This window comes from Manis pentadactyla, chromosome 14 (genome assembly GCF_030020395.1).
Source record: "Manis pentadactyla isolate mManPen7 chromosome 14, mManPen7.hap1, whole genome shotgun sequence".
Taxonomy (NCBI): Eukaryota; Metazoa; Chordata; class Mammalia; order Pholidota; family Manidae; genus Manis; species Manis pentadactyla.
Window position 1 is genome coordinate 15,262,813 of NC_080032.1, and position 17,075 is coordinate 15,279,887.

General features: G+C 42.2%; 1 protein-coding gene across 12 annotated transcripts in view; it reads left to right on the top strand.

The window, feature by feature from the left end:
- Positions 1-17,075, top strand: part of CIT (citron rho-interacting serine/threonine kinase) — a 150,166-nt gene that overhangs the window by 77,790 nt on the left and 55,301 nt on the right. For 9 of the 12 annotated variants that reach the window (XM_036929386.2, XM_036929387.2, XM_036929390.2 and 6 more), the window contains exons 14-22: positions 604-774; positions 1,047-1,097; positions 1,618-1,671; positions 3,722-3,862; positions 5,687-5,812; positions 9,101-9,196; positions 13,191-13,307; positions 14,270-14,379; positions 15,412-15,586. In XM_036929386.2, coding sequence (XP_036785281.1) covers positions 604-774; positions 1,047-1,097; positions 1,618-1,671; positions 3,722-3,862; positions 5,687-5,812; positions 9,101-9,196; positions 13,191-13,307; positions 14,270-14,379; positions 15,412-15,586 — 1,041 coding nt within the window. The remainder of the gene's footprint in view (positions 1-603; positions 775-1,046; positions 1,098-1,617; positions 1,672-3,721; positions 3,863-5,686; positions 5,813-9,100; positions 9,197-13,190; positions 13,308-14,269; positions 14,380-15,411; positions 15,587-17,075) is intronic. The other 3 variants (XM_057492587.1, XM_057492588.1, XM_057492589.1) reach the window with 1 other exon arrangement.

Sequence of the window (17,075 nt, forward strand, 5' to 3'; positions counted from 1 at the left end):
TAGGGCCTAGAAAAATTAATGGTGGGAAACTGACATGATGAGTTTCACCTTCCAAGATTTTTTTCCACTGAGATTTCTAATTACCCCCTTGTGCCATCTGAAAGGTTAATTTTAAAACTAGTACCATACATAATTGTGTTAGGAGCACATGACTTCTAAAGGACAAATCTATATAAATGATTACCCTTGGAGGAAAGCTCCATGTAAGCAGTTTATCCTGGCTGATTAAAGAACATCCCTTTAAGCTCTCCTGTGTTACAGATGCCTTAAGGTTCTATGCTTTTTGTGCAGCATTATTTGCTCAAAGGATCTTACTGTGTAATAGGCACTTGTGTTCCAAAGGATATTACTAATGACACATTTAAACATTTAAATGTGTCAAATATTTCTAAGATTTAATATTCATTTCTACTTCCTCGTCCTCCCCATGCCTCTTCCTTTTGCCCATCTGCTGCTCATCGACTTCTCTAGGTCTGCCTTGCCGTTCCCGTGTCCATGTGCACCTTCCCTGTGCAGTCCATGTCCTTAAATCTTCCTTCACTGCCTGTCTTTTCTTTTAGGAGTTTTCTAAAGTTCACCTTTCTTCCATTGCCTGCTCTTTAGGAGTACCAGGCTCAAGTGGAAGAAATGAGATTGATGATGAATCAGTTGGAGGAGGACCTGGTTTCTGCAAGAAGACGGAGCGATCTCTATGAATCAGAGCTGAGAGAGTCCCGGCTTGCCGCTGAAGAGTTCAAGCGGAAAGCCACAGAATGTCAGCATAAACTGATGAAGGTACCAGCCACCTGCCAGGAGGGTGTTTTGGGGATAGAATCATGGATGATGTTAGCAAGAATATGGATATACTAGCTTAATAATATACTTTTGGGAAATAATAGGATACCCTGCAAAGTTCCTGGTCTTTATAAAATATAACGTATCATCATCACCATCATCATCATCATTATTTTGGCTAGAGTGACCAAGAAAGTACAGTGGGTAGTGTTGTTCCGTAAGACTTTTAGATTCTTGAGATTTCCCAGTATGTTGTATCTTTTACATTACAGGCTAAGGATCAAGGGAAGCCTGAAGTAGGAGAATATTCCAAACTGGAGAAGGTATTTTCCATTATCAGTATTGCTATTTTTTCGGTAGATAATCTTTGAAATGTTATTACTCTCTGTGGCTAGTCGTTGGTTAAGAACACTCTTGCAATGCACAGAGAACTCTGTTGCAGATTTCTTTGGTGGCCAATCTCTGGATGGCCACATTTAGCTTTTGCTATGGTTTGAGAAGGGATAAAAGATACCTACCTTATTTTTTGTCATGCCGGCTTAGAGCACCATACAAACCCAGACACTCAGTAAAATGTATGTGAAAATTCTTATCGTCTCAGGTGCTGGGAAGCTTTGATTCTCTTTTGCCATGTGTATGTTGCTGGTTCTCGAGCAATAGTCAACGTGGAGATTTGCATTGGGCATTCAAAGACCTCTCTGATAGGCCATGGTTCTTCCCCTCCAGTAGTCGGTACTGGAAAAGGCCCCATGGAAGCTTCAAGAAAAATAGAACTGTAATAAATGTAGCAAGATATTAATGCCAATTTGCCTTTTGCTTTATTTCCCGGGATTTTAATTATAGATCAATGCTGAGCAGCAGCTCAAAATTCAGGAACTCCAAGAGAAACTGGAAAAGGTAAGCCTGAGGTGATTTCTTTGGGAACTTAGCTTCCATTTCCAAATACTTGGCCTTGCCTTGTCCTGAAGCACAAAAGATGAAAGAAATAATTAGTTACCCAGCAGTGAGGAAAATGAAGGGGCAGAGAGCTATTACCTGAAAATATCAGAGTTCTGAACATACTTTTTCCTTTTGAAACTTGTCAGCATTTTTTTTGTTTTGTTTTTTTTAACCAAGCCAAGTGAGACTCGAGTGAAAGTTCTGATTATACTATGACAGAGGCCTTCTCTCCCTTTAGGGGGCCAGGCTCCCCACTTTGCACATTTGTAAGAGAGCGTGTGCTGTTCACGACCCAGACTGCTTTCGATCAGAGACTCTGTTGGCAGCATTCCTGCACCCTGAGGCTGGAGTTGCTGCACAGTTATGTTGTGGTTGGGGAGGGGCTGGGTTTGGTTTACAGCGTCCCGCAAAGTTTGTGCTAATAACCCTTCCTTGAGTTGACCCTGGAAATGGGAATGACAAGGCCAGAATGAATGTAATCTGAGACTGCCTTTCACATCAGGGATGTTTGTGAATGTTTACTGGCTTGGTTTAATGAAACCCCTTCTTCCTTTCTTTAAAAATTGTGATAAAAAAACACATGACATTAATTCTATCACCTTACTATGTTAAGTGTATAGTTCAGTAGTGCTAAGTACATTCCTGTTGTTGTGCAATGGGTTTCTAGCTCTTTACCTGCTGGACACTAACCCCAAACCCTCCTCCCTTCAGCCCTTGGTAACCACCTGTGTATATTCTGCTTCTATGATTTTGACTATGTTAGTTACTTCATATGAGTAGAATCACAGAGTATTTGTCCTTTTGTGACTGGATAATTTTACTTATAATGTCTTTGAGGTTCATCCCTGTTGTAGCATGTGACAGGATTTCCTTTTTAAGGCTCCATAATATTCCACTGTAGGCATAGACCACATTTTCTTAATCCAGTCACTTGTCCCCTTCTTACCTACTCTTGAGTTCTAATGAAAGCCTCCACTGCCCTCTTTCAGCAGAAATTTGTGTCAGGATTCATCTAAAACTGTGCTCTCTAATGGAAGTGTGATGCAAGCCACACCTATCAGCCACAGATACAATTTTAAAGCTTCTAGTAGCCACATTAAAAAAACAAAAATGAGAAACTTGAAATTATTTGAATGATATAGTTTATTTAGTCCAGTATATCCAGTTATATATATGTATATGTGTGTGTGTGTATCCAATTGATCCAATATATCATTGCAGTATGTATTGATATTAAAAAATTTACACTGATTTAGTTTCTAAATGAGTTAAATGTAAATAAAATTTTAAATGAATCTCCCAGTCACAGCAGTCACATTTCAAGTGCTCAAAGGGCCATGTGTGGCCAGTGGTCTCAGGGTTGGAGTTTCCTTGCGGGGTTCACTTTTTCAAATCATCATTTAAAGCAAGTAAGTGTGAGGCTTAAACTTGATCTTTACTGTGATGCTGTAAGAGCTTCAGTACAGTTAAGACCTAATTTCGAAAGGTTAGTTTTTTTTTAACATGAATTTGTGGACTACCATGAATACTACAATTGTTGTGCCCTGTGTAGGTATTCATTTGAAAAAAAAGTCTATAGTTTTTTGCAAAAGTAACACAAATTCCCCATAGGAAAATTGACAAATGAGATAATTAAATAAGGACAAAATGAATGCTCCAAGAGGAACACCTTCATACTTGGGCTGATAAATACTTCTAGACCTTTTTGTTTGCATTTACTAGGTTGTGATGAACTAAGATGCTAATGATTGTCAGATATACCAGTTATCTTATTACCCCAAGAATGCAAAAACGCTGTAGGATGCATTCCAAATTCAGTGATGTTATATATATATATCTGGGCACTTTGAATAGATGAAATACATAATAAAATGACTGTCTGTATGTTTTGAAAAATGGATATAGTATAGACTCAGTGTTACCCAATGTTTTCCGTTGAGGAGATTGTCACCATCTTTTTACCTGAATAAGATTGGCCATCTGTCTCCTGTTCCTTCTTTTCCGGTAGGCAGTAAAGGCCAGCACAGAGGCCACGGAGCTGCTGCAGAATATCCGCCAGGCAAAGGAACGAGCTGAGCGTGAGCTAGAGAAGCTGCAGAACCGCGAAGATTCTTCTGAGGGCATTAAAAAGAAGCTGGCTGAAGCCGAGGTGAGCAGGGGCCCTCCGGCCCGAGGCGCCCTGACCTCGGGTTCCGGCGTGGCCGCCTGTGAGTGACTGCGACCTGCCTTTCGCTGGGCCGAGGGAAAGAAACCGCAAATCCACACCTTGCATATGTTTGAACAAACCGTTTTCTTTCTGCAAATGCCTTTGAAACTTGAGGGACTTGGAAACCTTTTCCCCAAAGTGGGAACAAGACTTGTTGCAGCAGATTCAAGTAGAAGTTATGATGTAGCTTTTCCTTTGTGCCGGTTGTCCTCTGACCCGCTCACCAGTCTGGGAGGCTCTGTGTTTATGCAGACGGACTCTGTACCATCCCGACGTTCTTTCTCTTCCTGGGCACCCTGGTTTGCCCTGTCTTCTCCCCGCGGGATTAGCAGCACCAGTTATCAAGGCTCGGCTCTCATCCGAGCCCGCGACGCCCGACCTGCGTTCTGGGGCCTTTTATCTCCCTCAAATTCTTTGTTGTTGTTGAGCCTCTGTTGCGTGATTGCACAGGAAATACATGTGTCTTTTCACTGTGAGAACTGAAGCGCTACTGAGGAATATAGAGTAAAAGGCGGCACCTCCCGTCCACTCCCCGCCGCCTCTCCGGCACCGTGGTGATTGTCCTCAGAAGGGATTGCGGCGCTGCGGCTGGTCATCCCCTGTTGCTGGGCTTCTGCTTCCCCCGGTGCTGCATGGCCTCCTTTCACGTCTCTTTGGGGCCATCCTCACCCATGTTCCAGTGTCCCACTGACAGCTGGGCAGGGTATCTGAACAGTGCTTCCTGTCTAGGAAGAACTCAGTATCTTCTCCCACAAGCTGGGGTCGCGTCGCTGTCTCCTCCTACGGGCCAGGGCCACCATCATTCATCTGGTTGTCCCAGGCTTGAAACCTTGGCATCATCTGCTTCTCCTTGGATCCTGTCACTCACGGAGTTACTCAGTCCTATAAATATGGCCATGTGGTCTCCTCCTTCATCCTGTTTGTCATTTCTATAGGCCTTCTCCTAATCCAGGCCTTCTTCCTCTTATTTGAGCACGTGTAGTAGTTCCTTGCCATACATCAGTCTCTCCTTCCTCCCAGCCAGCCCAAAGCAATGTAAGGACTCACCTCTTGTCAGCACCCCTGGCCCCGCCTCAAACCTTTCAGAACCTCCATGCATCTTAGGTGTGCCCCTGAGCCTAGTACGTGACACTCAACCATTTGACCCACAAATGCTCCCCTTCCACCTTTTCTCCTACTCCTCACACTAATGCATCTTATGCTGTAGCCACTCCTGGCTTCACCTGGGGCCTAAACTGGCTCCCTACCTCCGTGATGCTGCTGCTAATGCACCTGCCTTTCTTGAAAGGCCTTCTGCCCTCCCCAGAACAGCCCTCCATTTCCCGTCCCTGTCCATGGCTCACTTCTCTGAGACTCCTCTGCCTCAGCTGTCAGTAGAACAGCCTCTTTCCTGCCTGCAACCTCCCACAGCACTCTGTTACCTTTTCTTTAGGGCTCTACCCTCTCTTAACCTCTATTTATTTGTGTCTGTCTTATCTTTTCCAAGGACAGGAATTATGTCGGCTTCCTTCTTCGTTATCTTCTGGGTGACACTTTGCAGATAGTAGGTGCTTGGTAAATATTTGAATGAATGAATGCACTCTTGTAACCTACACAACTGAGTCCTGGAATTGTAGAGCCTTATTTTCTCCACGGTTGCTTCAGGTGCCTGAGACTTCTGTCCCTGCCTGGAGCATATGCTTCTTGAGGGCTCTTTCCCTCGGTGCAGGCGTTAACGCCTGTAGCGGTTACTCCATTAAAACTCTCTGATTGATTCACCATCTACAGGAACGCCGCCATTCTCTGGAGAACAAGGTAAAGAGGCTAGAGACCATGGAGCGTAGAGAAAACAGACTGAAGGATGACATCCAGACAAAATCCCAACAGATCCAGCAGATGGCTGATAAAATTCTGGTGAGCAGGAACAAAAGTTGAAAAGTTACAAGATAACAGGTTAGAGGTTGCAGAGGGAAGGGGGTTCAAGAGAAGAATGAAACACCAAGACACCATCACAGGGGAGGTATGGACGAATAAGTGCATTAATAGGAGTGGTTTCAGCCACGTCATAGGATAGCATGAATAACCACATATTGGACATTTCAGCACTGGTAACAGATCCATAAATACGATTTTTTGCTCTGTTTGGTACTACCTGACATTTTAAAATATGCACGTGCCTACTCTGTCATTTCCGACACGTTTTTACAGGAATGCACAAGTACTTCTATTAGCAGTTTTGTATGGCTGTTAACTTTGCAACGCCAATTTCAAAAGCTGTAGGGATTTAGGCCTTTTAGACTGAAACTCAGATTCTTGCTTTTAGAGAAGAAATTGGCCATGCAGAATTGTTTTTCTCAGAGTAGTATTTGTCATAGGTCCATGTTCACCCACTCACTCTCTCCACTGCAGTTGGCTATTGTTGTTGTTGTTATTATTATTATTATTATTATTATTATTATTATTTTCAATTTCCTTAAATGTAGCAGGGCTTTTTTTTTTAGGTTTGTAATCATAGTGATTCTGTTTTTGGCTCAGATGACAAAATTAACTTAACCAAGAGAGGCTCAGGGGATACTTGCAGATGTGTTGAAGTTTTGCTTCTTCCAGGGTGGAAGGCAGGGGAACCTTTGAAGGCCTCTCCTTAGATCTCAGTCCCAAAGCCAGGAGTTCGATGCCACATGTGGTAGACTTGGAGATGACTTGGAGTCTGTTCGTGGCCTCCTCCTCCCCTGCCCCCAGAAGAGATTCTAGAGTAGTTGTTCCTCTCCACTGCAAGGAGGCGAGATAGTGAGCAGTCCACTTCATCTCTCTTTTTCTCTCTCTGCATCGATTCTGGGAAATGAGTCAGCAGCAACTATATGAACTAAAGAGTGGCCAACTTATAGGTCTGTACTTAATACTTAAAGGAAGAAAACCCTTCAAAACATTACATTTCTATGTTTTTCTGTATTTACAAGTATATAGATGCTCTTGAGTAAAAAGGTGAAAGAAAAATTGGTTAAATTGTTTTGCTTTGACACACAGTCTTCATACAAACGTCTGCACACAAAGGCAAATACGACTGTTAGTCTGCTCTCTCTGTTCTCTTGTGCTGTCATCAAAGTTTCTCTTGGCGACTGTCAAGTGTGTGAATTTTATCGTGAGTAAAATTAGATCCCACCAACACTATTCCTTGCTTGGTGCAAACGAAGTGGTTAAGTCTCTTGTTGCAAAGTGTTCCTCTGTTTGATGGTGATGTGTTCATTCATTCATTCAACAAATATTTAATGAGCTTCTACTATGTGCCAAGCACTGTTCTAGGAGCTGGAAAAGTAGCAGCAAACAGCGTTTGTGTAACAGGACTGATGAGTTTGATCCAATACATGCAGAAAAGATAAAGTTTAAAGAAATGACGACAACAAAAAATGCCAAACTACTAAGGACTCAGGTTTTAGAATCTCTGTGTTTCCAAAGGTTCACTTGCAATGAAAAATGTTAGGGGTATAGAGCTCTGCGATCTTATATTATATATTGTAAACTCCCATTCACATATAGACCAGAAGTTTGGTCTTAATGTTGTCAGTCTCAGGCATTTCAGTTTTTGACCCATTTTTAGATTCTTATTTCCATTCTTGTCCTATCTTATATGGACCGATGCTAAGAAGAGATAATTATCACGTGATTTCTAACAAAGAAAAACAGGTTTCTTTGTCCGAATGTGTCTCACCACCTGCCCAAATACTTTTGTCGTTGTAACTTCATTTATCGGAAAGTGCCTTTTGCTCAAGAACCCTGTGCTGAGGCTGTGAAGTATCCAGGGCGTGGGCACAGTGGTCCTTAATACTGTTATATAATGATGATGCTTGGAAGCAGATCCCAGTATGTCATTTGCTTTAAAATATTTGCTATTCTGATAAGACCTTTCAAAACAGGTAATTGGGGTTCTCATTATAGCAGTCTTTTGCTTTAATAAAAGAAGTCATTGCAGGGGATCTTCTAGTACACACAAAGCCCTTAAAGTATGTTTTTATTAAGTAAAATCCTGTTTACATTAAACTTTTGAAGGATCACATCTGTGAGATTGCAATAGATCTTGTGCACCTGGTCTTAAAATTGAACACTTTACTGGCCCCCATGGCAGAGTCAATGCTTACAGACTAGAATTTTGAAAGCTTAATCAGTAACATTCTATCTGCATGTGAATCTGAAGGTTTTTTTTCCCCCATTTTATGGACATATCCTGTATAATTTCCTCATTCTTCAAAATTCTCACAATTACGTCCACTTCAAAGAAATATTTCATAATCATGTGAAAAGATGAAAACTTGAAGTAATGACTTTTGATCTTAGTAATTCACTAATGGGTCCAGATTCATACAAATTAATGCAGATTGTTTCATTGAATTGAATGCTGCCTTTTATAAGATCAGTTTATAATACACAGGCCAATGAATCAGTATTATTTTTCAAATGAATTGCAATTTTGTTCAAAAGCATAAATCTTAACAAAAAGAACATTAAATCTGAGCTATTTACTCTAGATTATTTTCCCATTTTTAATGCATATGCATACATATTTGCGTCATTATTATCATATATTTTATGTCTACTTTGTTCCCTTTAGCATTGTATCAGATAAACGTGGTATTATACAAACATCACATATTCACATTCCTCACCTATTCAAACCCCAAAACATATGAGTTGCAACATTAATTTTCCTCCTTAGCTAGGGTTCTTGAGCAATCATTTTATTAGAGGAAATTGCAAAATATTCTTTCTCTCAATAATAAGTTAACTTTAAATGTAAAATAAATTAGAATTACTTTTCACATTTAAAGGTGTCATACCAGTGAGAATGGCCTGAGGCTTATGATAGTGGTCAGGGGCTTTGTGCTGTACTGAACTTTCGTATGTTGCTTTGTTACTTGTATTTCTCCGTGCAGAGATGAAACGTGTTTGTTTGACCTGTCACATCAACAGATTTCTGACCCCAGCCCACCAGCTGTGTGTGTATGTGTGTGAATACTTGGACTTGGAAAACCCAGGGCCAAGGATTGGTGGCGGTTTCCTTCCCAGGAGCCTTAGGGCACGTAAGGAAGGAACAGATGCCAGTTACCTGTGCTACCTGTCATGCAAAAGTCATGTTTCCTGTGAATGTCTAACATACATTGACTTTATCTTTCCCTTTGCACAGCTGAACACCTGTTCTTTTGTGTCTAGGAGCTGGAGGAGAAGCATCGGGAGGCCCAGGTCTCAGCCCAACACCTGGAGGTGCACCTGAAACAGAAGGAGCAGCACTATGAGGAAAAAATTAAAGTAAAGACACTTTCCCATTGCCCCTGGCATTCTTTCTATATAGCACCACATGTCTTCTCTCTTCCTGAATGCTTTGGGCCACTTCTTGCTAGACCAAAAGACTTTTTGGGTAAATGCTGTCCTCAGGCCATGTGGAAGCTTTTAGGGTATTACTCAAGGGGGGCTTGGATATCTGAAGTTAAAAGTTTTTTTCTTTTTAAAATTTGGTTGTCATGTATTTTGATTCCATCTTTAAAATATTTTTCAATCAACTGTCATTCAGCCCATGATAATTTAGATTTAGCTGCAGACTCACCACCGTATTCTTTGCTTTTAATTTCTTTCCTGCATCTCAGACCTGGGACCCTTTTCCATTTTAAAGTCTATCCTTGAGGATTTTCTTTAGAGAATATCTGCTGGTGACAGGCTTTCTGTTCTGTTTGTCTGAAAATGTCTTTGTTTTACCCTCTTTCTTGAAAGATGTATTGAGTGGGGATAGAATTCTGAGTTGGCAACTGTTTCTTATTATATGCTTTGAAGATATCCTTCCACTGACTTTCGGCTTTTATTATTGTGATTGAGAAGTCAGTTGTCAGTCTAACTGTTGCTTTCTTTGAAAGTGATCTATGTTTTTTCTTTGGCTGCTTTAAAATTTTTGCTTTGTCTTTAATTTTCTGAAGTTTTACTGTGATGTGTCTAGATGTGGATTTATTTTTATTTATCCTGCTTGAGATATATAAGATTTTTTTTTGCTTTGGTTTTTTTTTTTACTAATTCTGGAAAATTATTGGTCCCTCTATCTCAAGTATTATCTCTTTCCCTTCCCTCTTTCCTTCCCTTTTGAGAATTTGATTAGGTGTGTGTTAGATCACCTTCAATTTATTCCTTTTTCATATTTTCCATCTTCTTCTCTCAGTGCAACATGCTGGGTAAGTTCTGACTAATTTTCCAGTTTACTAATTCTTGCCTATCTAGTCTGCTGTTAAACCCACCCACTGAGTTTCAGATTTCAGTTATTGTATTTTTTGTTCCTAAACATTCTATGGTTCTTTCCAAAGTTTACTATTATTTGTAACAATAATTTTCTATTCCCTGCATTCTGTTTTAAGCTTGTCTTTTATTTCTTTAAATGCTTTAACATCGTTGTTTTATGATCTGTATCTGTTAATTCTGATATCTGAGGTATCTGAAGTTCTGTTTCTACTCTGTTGTTTCTCTTGGTTCTTTTTCATGGTGCCTACCTCCTTGTGGGCTTGGTCAGCTGCTCCTTTTCTGTGGAAAAATTTTAATGGGAATTCTTTGAGGTCTTGAATGAAAATGTGTGCCCACCTTGCAGGGGTGGCCCTGGGCTTTGAATTCTCTCTTATCCTTAGAGATTATTAAAAATGAAGCTCAAATTTATTTGGTTCAGCAAAGGCCTCAAATTAAAAAAAGCTTTGTGCCCTTCTTACCTGTCTGGGTTCCTGCTTTCACTTAGATTTTAATCTGTAATTTCTTACTCTCTTGCCAACTTTTGGGAAAATGTTTTCTGTATTTTAATCTAGCATTTTAAATCACTTTCTATAGAAATGCTGACCTGAATAATCTAGCCCACCATGTAAAATAATAAACTCAGTTATTAATGTTATTATTTCAATTACTATTAATGATAATGATGTTATTATTATAGTAATAATAGTGATCAGAAGTGGATGCCAGCCTATGTATTTCCTTTTAAAATCACATCACATTTTCATTATAATTTTGGATCAAGCCTTTAGCTCTTGTGTTCTTGAGAATTATTCATCATTGCATCTCAAATATTGTCTCTTCCCTTCCCAAGTCAGACACTGAAGGAGGCTTTTAATTTTTGTGATGATCCTGTTATTTGGTTGGTATCTTAAAGAGTTGGCTGTTTCTTTTTTGGAGAAACAAACATGTGCATGCTCACATAGCACCATCACCATCACTATCCTGGCACCTTCATTCTTTTTCTTTTACCCCTGGTGTTGCTTTTGGTTATTCATTAAAAGAAATATAGGAAAATAACCCAGAAGTGACTTCAATGTGTTTTAGTGTGACCCCCTATTTTAGTGCATTTTAAACTTTATATGCCAAACCTTCTGATTTGAATTCTTGCTGGTTTCCCGACTTCTATCTTTGGAATAAACTAACTTTCAGAAAGTTATGAGACTGCGTCTAGTAGTCCACTGGCACCTTTGTGTGATGAAAATAACCCTTTGTAAAATTCATTCTGTAATTTAGGTGAGTACATTGACTTTCCTGTCCAAAAGCCATGCTTTGTCTTAAATTGATATAAACATCTACAGTGGAACCTCTCATGTTGAACAAATTTCTTGCCTCCCCCCTCCCCCCACCATGACCCATGCATCTTCCTGTCCATTGTTCTTCCAGCCTAACCCTATCAAAGCCAAGGTGCATGTATTCTTGGCGGAGGCTTGTTCCACTGTACCTGTTGCTGGTATCCCACACTACCAAAGTTGAGGTCTTATTTTGGGCAGTCGTCCTGAAACTGTGCTTCGTTGCTTTAGCACCTCATAAAAAAGAAGCATACCTGTTCTAGATATTATGTGGTCTCAGCCACCTTCTAGATGGGAAGAACTTTGTGTAATAGATCCTAGGGAATGTTAGGGAAGGCCTGTTTGTTCTGTCTTCCCTGTGGAATCTTTACAAACTCATTTCTTTTTAGCCTGTTCTGCTTGGTGTTTCCAGTTCTGGCCTCTGTACAGCCATTTCAGTAATAACTCTGACCATACCCTAGATTCTGTCCTTTTCGTGGTCATAATTTTAGAATCATGCCCCAACATTCAAGAGAATGGGCCACTCATCCTGTTGAGCTTCTTCCCTCCGCCCGTGACCCTGTCCTCCACCTTTTGTTCTTCTCCACCAACTCCCAGTCTATTTTTTCATCAGTCTGTTCTAGTTGAAAGCCCTCTTTGAAATCTGTCCTTCCCTTCCTTTATCATGTGGGCCCCCTCCCTGCTGACTGGCTCTTTTTGGGGATAATGTTCCCATAGCTCTGAAGGTCCTTTCACAATAGACATTGTGGGATTTCAAACCCATCTGTGACCCCAGTTCTTTCAGCTTTCTTCCCAATATCAGATGCCGTTGGTGTCATTCAGAAAAGCAGAGTGGATTCTCTGTGATGAGCAACACAGGGTTGTGGTCAAAGGCTTGGACAAGTTGTGATGTCGTCTCCCTTTTTTCCCATCTTTTTTGCTTGTTTTGGCAACTGGCAGGTCTGTGTGTGCCTCACAGAACATTAGATCAAGCTGGTGGATGGTGACACCATTACTGTTTTATTTTTTCCTCTTAGGAACAGTAGGTGCTTATGGTGGTGTTCTCAGCACTGAGAACACATGATTCCTCTTCCCCTGGGAAAAGTTTGTCTTTCCAGTGACTTTTTTTCCAGCTGCATCAGAGGAAGGAACGGAGAAAGAGGCATTTTTTTTTTCTATCTTTGATGTCTTTTCAATCTATTGACTCTCCACCTACTTTACTGGTGGGCAGAATCCTCTTGTCCCTGGCTGTTTCAGAACATAAGCCTTGGTCACAGACTTCCTCTGTATTTAGCTTTCTGTCCCTCTGCACATAGCCTGGAGATACCTAGATTAATCTTGTACAAATTAAGAGAAGCGAATCTTCTGAAAAACTGCTGCCTTGTCTTCAGGTAATATCTGCAAAGTATATGAACAGGAGAGAGAGCTTTTCTGCCCCTCTCGTTTTGGAGTCTATGTCCACTTTGGATATATCTCTCGGGTCTTTTTGGCAGCTGATTTTAAAATAAGTGCAAGCCCACTGGTTGCTTGCCATTTGACAGTAATACTTGACTCCTTAACCTCAGCTTAGCTGAGAAAGAGACTCCCAGCCCCTCTGTTTGCCCCAGAGTTTTCTTGGCCTGTTCACGGCATTTCCCCTCCTTTCCTCCTTTTCCCACTTTCTTCAGGGGCCCAGGTCGGTCTTCTCTGTTCTCCTTTGCTACTCAGAACACTAATTCTTCTTTTGTTTCCCGTAGGTGTTGGACAACCAGATAAAGAAAGACCTGGCTGATAAGGAGAGTCTGGAGAATCTGATGCAGAGACACGAAGAGGAGGCCCACGAGAAGGGCAAAATTCTCAGCGAGCAGAAGGCGGTAGGTATAAGGAATCGCAAAGCTGGGTTTCAAAGGAAGGTTTGCCAAACATGCCAGGAATCACACACCTAAGAGTCCGTCTCATGTGGTGAATTATTCTTTGCTTAATCTTGCTGTTGTTGCTAACAGAATGCACTCTGTGCAGCTCCTTCCCCTCCGAAAGGTAGGTGGTGGTGGCTCAGGGTGGCCAGTTTTGCATTTCGTGCTCTTCTTTAAGAACTGATGCTGATCTGCCATCAACGAGAATGTTGTCCTTCAAAATGCTCCCTGACAAAATACCCAGTGGCTCTCTGTTTCCCTCCTGGTGTCTTCTTCCTACTCACTTACTTCAATCCTTCCTAACCCATGTGGGCCAATAGTTCTGTAACCTCAGGTGCTTGTTACTCTACGTATGATCTCAGACCCATGGAGATTCCCACATCGGAATCTCTAGGAGAGGGTCCTGGGAAGTTAATCTTTTTAACGAGCACCTCCCACTCCCTGCCCCAATCCTTATGATTCATTAAGTTGGGGACACTTTAATATAGAGAATCTAGGACAGTAATGGTTGGATACAAAGAAATCACTCAAAAAATGACAACCCCATGGGTGATAAGAAATACGAACTTGCAGATTCAAGTTAGAGGCTCCTGCAGGCTCACGTCACATGCCGAGGGCGCAGGGATTTAACAAGGCCTGCTTACTCAGAATGCTGGGCTCCTGAATGAGTCCTTCAGCGTGTTGTTCATAATGCAAGCCACTTAGCTAATGTCGGGGCTTTATAATCTCTGATAAAACAACTGCATGCCAACTGCTTGAGCAGTAGTAAGGTCTGTGATCCTCAGGGTGCAGGCTAGTTGAGTCCCTTGTCACCTTTGGTCCGATTGCCTGCGACACTTTTGCCCCGGCCCACATGGTCTGCTGTACTCTCATTTTGGTAGAACTGCCTATGTGTGAGGTTTCAAAGATCCCCTGTATTTCAGATGATCAATGCTATGGATTCTAAGATCCGATCCCTGGAACAGAGGATCGTTGAACTGTCAGAAGCCAATAAACTTGCGGCAAACAGCAGTCTTTTTACCCAGAGGAACATGTAAGTATTCAAATGCTAATGACGTGCATGATTACACTTTGGTCTTCTCTGTCTCCGGGCATAAACTTGGTTCTTCTTTTGATGGAGCTGGAGCAGATTTAAGTACCTCTGTCGTTTGGCCTGGACCCCACTACCCTTTACACTTACGTAATTTTGCCCTGTCTTAAGTAGTCTCACTCTACCGTGTCCTCTCTTTTGAGGTTTTCTTAAAGGCTTCAAATTGCCATCAGATTAGAGTGTTTGGCTGTCTCTAATGAGGCTATTTATAGTTTGCTTTTGGAAAGCTGCCGTCCATGTTCCCCAGACTTGCCTCCTGTAATTAGCCAGAGGTGATCTTGTATGTGCCCAACTGAGCCATCCATTTTGCTGTTGTTAAGATAGGCCCTGGGAGATGAAGTTTGGGGTTTAGTAAGAACTTTCCATGTTCCTGGAGCACTTTGAGATTAACCTCTTCCCCCAAAGAATTATGATCTCCAGGAATTATTTTTCCCCTCAGATATCTCTCTTCAGAGCTCTTGTAAAACATTTGCATCTTTGTATAAACCAGCTTGGTAGGCAGCTTCCTGACCCTGAGTCATTCCAGTTACTGATACCTCTGAGCAGTCTGATGGGAAGCTGAGAAGGGCCAACAGAAAAGTGGAAGGAATGGCAATCTTTCTCATCAATCTTTCTTCTCCAGGGTCCACCTTAAGGTAGGGCACTCCTGTCCTCTCAGGAGGTCCCTTTCTGCTATGCTATAGAGACTCAGAGGTAAAAGAGCTACCAAAGGAGTAAAGTGTTCGTATCTCTTGCATCCCCCTTGACCATACTTAAGTCCATCCCCCTTGACTGAGCAGTGAAGACTAAGTGGCCTCAGGTCCCCATGCTGGGATCATGCACACAGGGCTGGGGCAGGACAGAGCTAACCTGGGAATGGCTGTGGCCCACTTATGAAGACACATCTCTTGCTGTTTCTGTGTGTCCTTCGGAGGGGACATGCTCACTTCTAATGAGACTGTGACTTTGCTTGGCTCCTTCTACCACCCCCACCAGGAAGGCCCAAGAAGAGATGATTTCAGAACTCAGGCAACAGAAGTTTTACCTGGAGACGCAGGCCGGGAAATTGGAGGCCCAGAACCGAAAGCTGGAGGAGCAGCTGGAAAAAATCAGCCACCAAGACCACAGCGACAAGAATCGGCTGCTGGAGCTGGAGACAAGGTTGAGGGAGGTGAGTGAGGGGAACCTCCTAAGAGGATTTGTTGGGGACTCGGGGCCCCAAACCAGAAAGGCGACAAACACACATAAGCGTATCATGAGAAACATTGTGCATAGTGGGCTGTGGGGATCTGTTTAGAATCCGCCTCCACTTAGGTAGGTGTTTGGAACCTCAGGCCAGCTATCTTTTCTCTGAGCTTCATTTCCTCATCTATCAAATGGCCCCGATACTGTTCCCTCCTGGGGTCATGTGGGTATTTTGTAAATTGGTATATCTCTCAAATGGGGCAGAGTGATCGCTCCATTCTGATTTGGCAAGGGTCACATGACTTGAATCCGTGCTTGGGGTTTAGCATGAGTTGGGTACATAGTTTGGTTTGGTGACAGTGGTAGAGGTCTCATAGTGACAGTGTAAGATTAAAAGACAAATGTAAATTTTCTGTTTGTTTGATGGGAGGTGGTTCTCTCCAGAGATATAAGGAAGCAGGGAAGGGTAGCCATGTTTTTGGGAGGAAAATTCAGCACATGTGGTTGCAGACATGTTGAGGTTGGTTGAGGCTGTGAAGTTACATTCAGGTACTCACGCACTGTGTATTTTTCAAATGCCTGCTTATGTGCCAGTCGAGTAGCCTGCATATGCAGCAGTGACAAGACAGACCCAGTCCCTGATCTTGGAGGTTGTCACCCTAGCAGGCAGGGTTAGAGGACTGGAGTTCAGGAGAGTGGTCATTGGAAGGGGGACATCACAGATGGGAGTGGAGACAGTGGCCTGAGCATAGTAGGTACTCAAATATTTGTGATGGAGATCTTCAAACAGTAGATAATCTCTCTTAAGGGAAAGACTTAAGCACACAGAAGTCTGAGGGCTGAACTTGGGGAATATTGACGTTGGGCTTGTTGTAATTTGTACTGGATTATTAAAATGAGTCCTGTTCTCCAAACGAGTGAAGATGTATTATCCTGTGTTTTGCAGGCCTGGTCCCTGTGTAGACCCCTCCATTAGGATCATCTGGCATGTCTGTTGAAATGCAGATTCCCAGGCCCTGCACTCCCTCAGCTTTTTTTAGTAGAACAGGGGTAGAGGGAGGAGCAGAGAATGGCATTTTTAACAAGCTCCCCAGGTGACCCTGAGACTCCCTGGAGTTGTTCTGGATTGTCCAAAAGCCTTAAGTGGTGGTTTAACTTTTATCATCCAGGCTATATTTTTACTCTTCTGTACGTTTACCGACATTTCTCTGTAGTGTCAGCCTTAGGAGTGTGAGTGTAAGTAACTCAAGATTTCTTTGAGTGTGGGAATGTGCACTGCTGTCTTTTGCCTTCCCTTTCCACAAATACTCTCTCACAGAGCCAGCTCTATGGCTGGGGCTCACCTGGGAAATCACAGTGACCCAAGTTGCTTTCTTCTTGAGTCAGTAAAGATAGCCCCCAAGGAATGGAGAGGAATTTAGAACTAAGTAAGAGGCTTAGGGCTGTAGACACTGCCTGGGAGTTTTGGAGCTTAG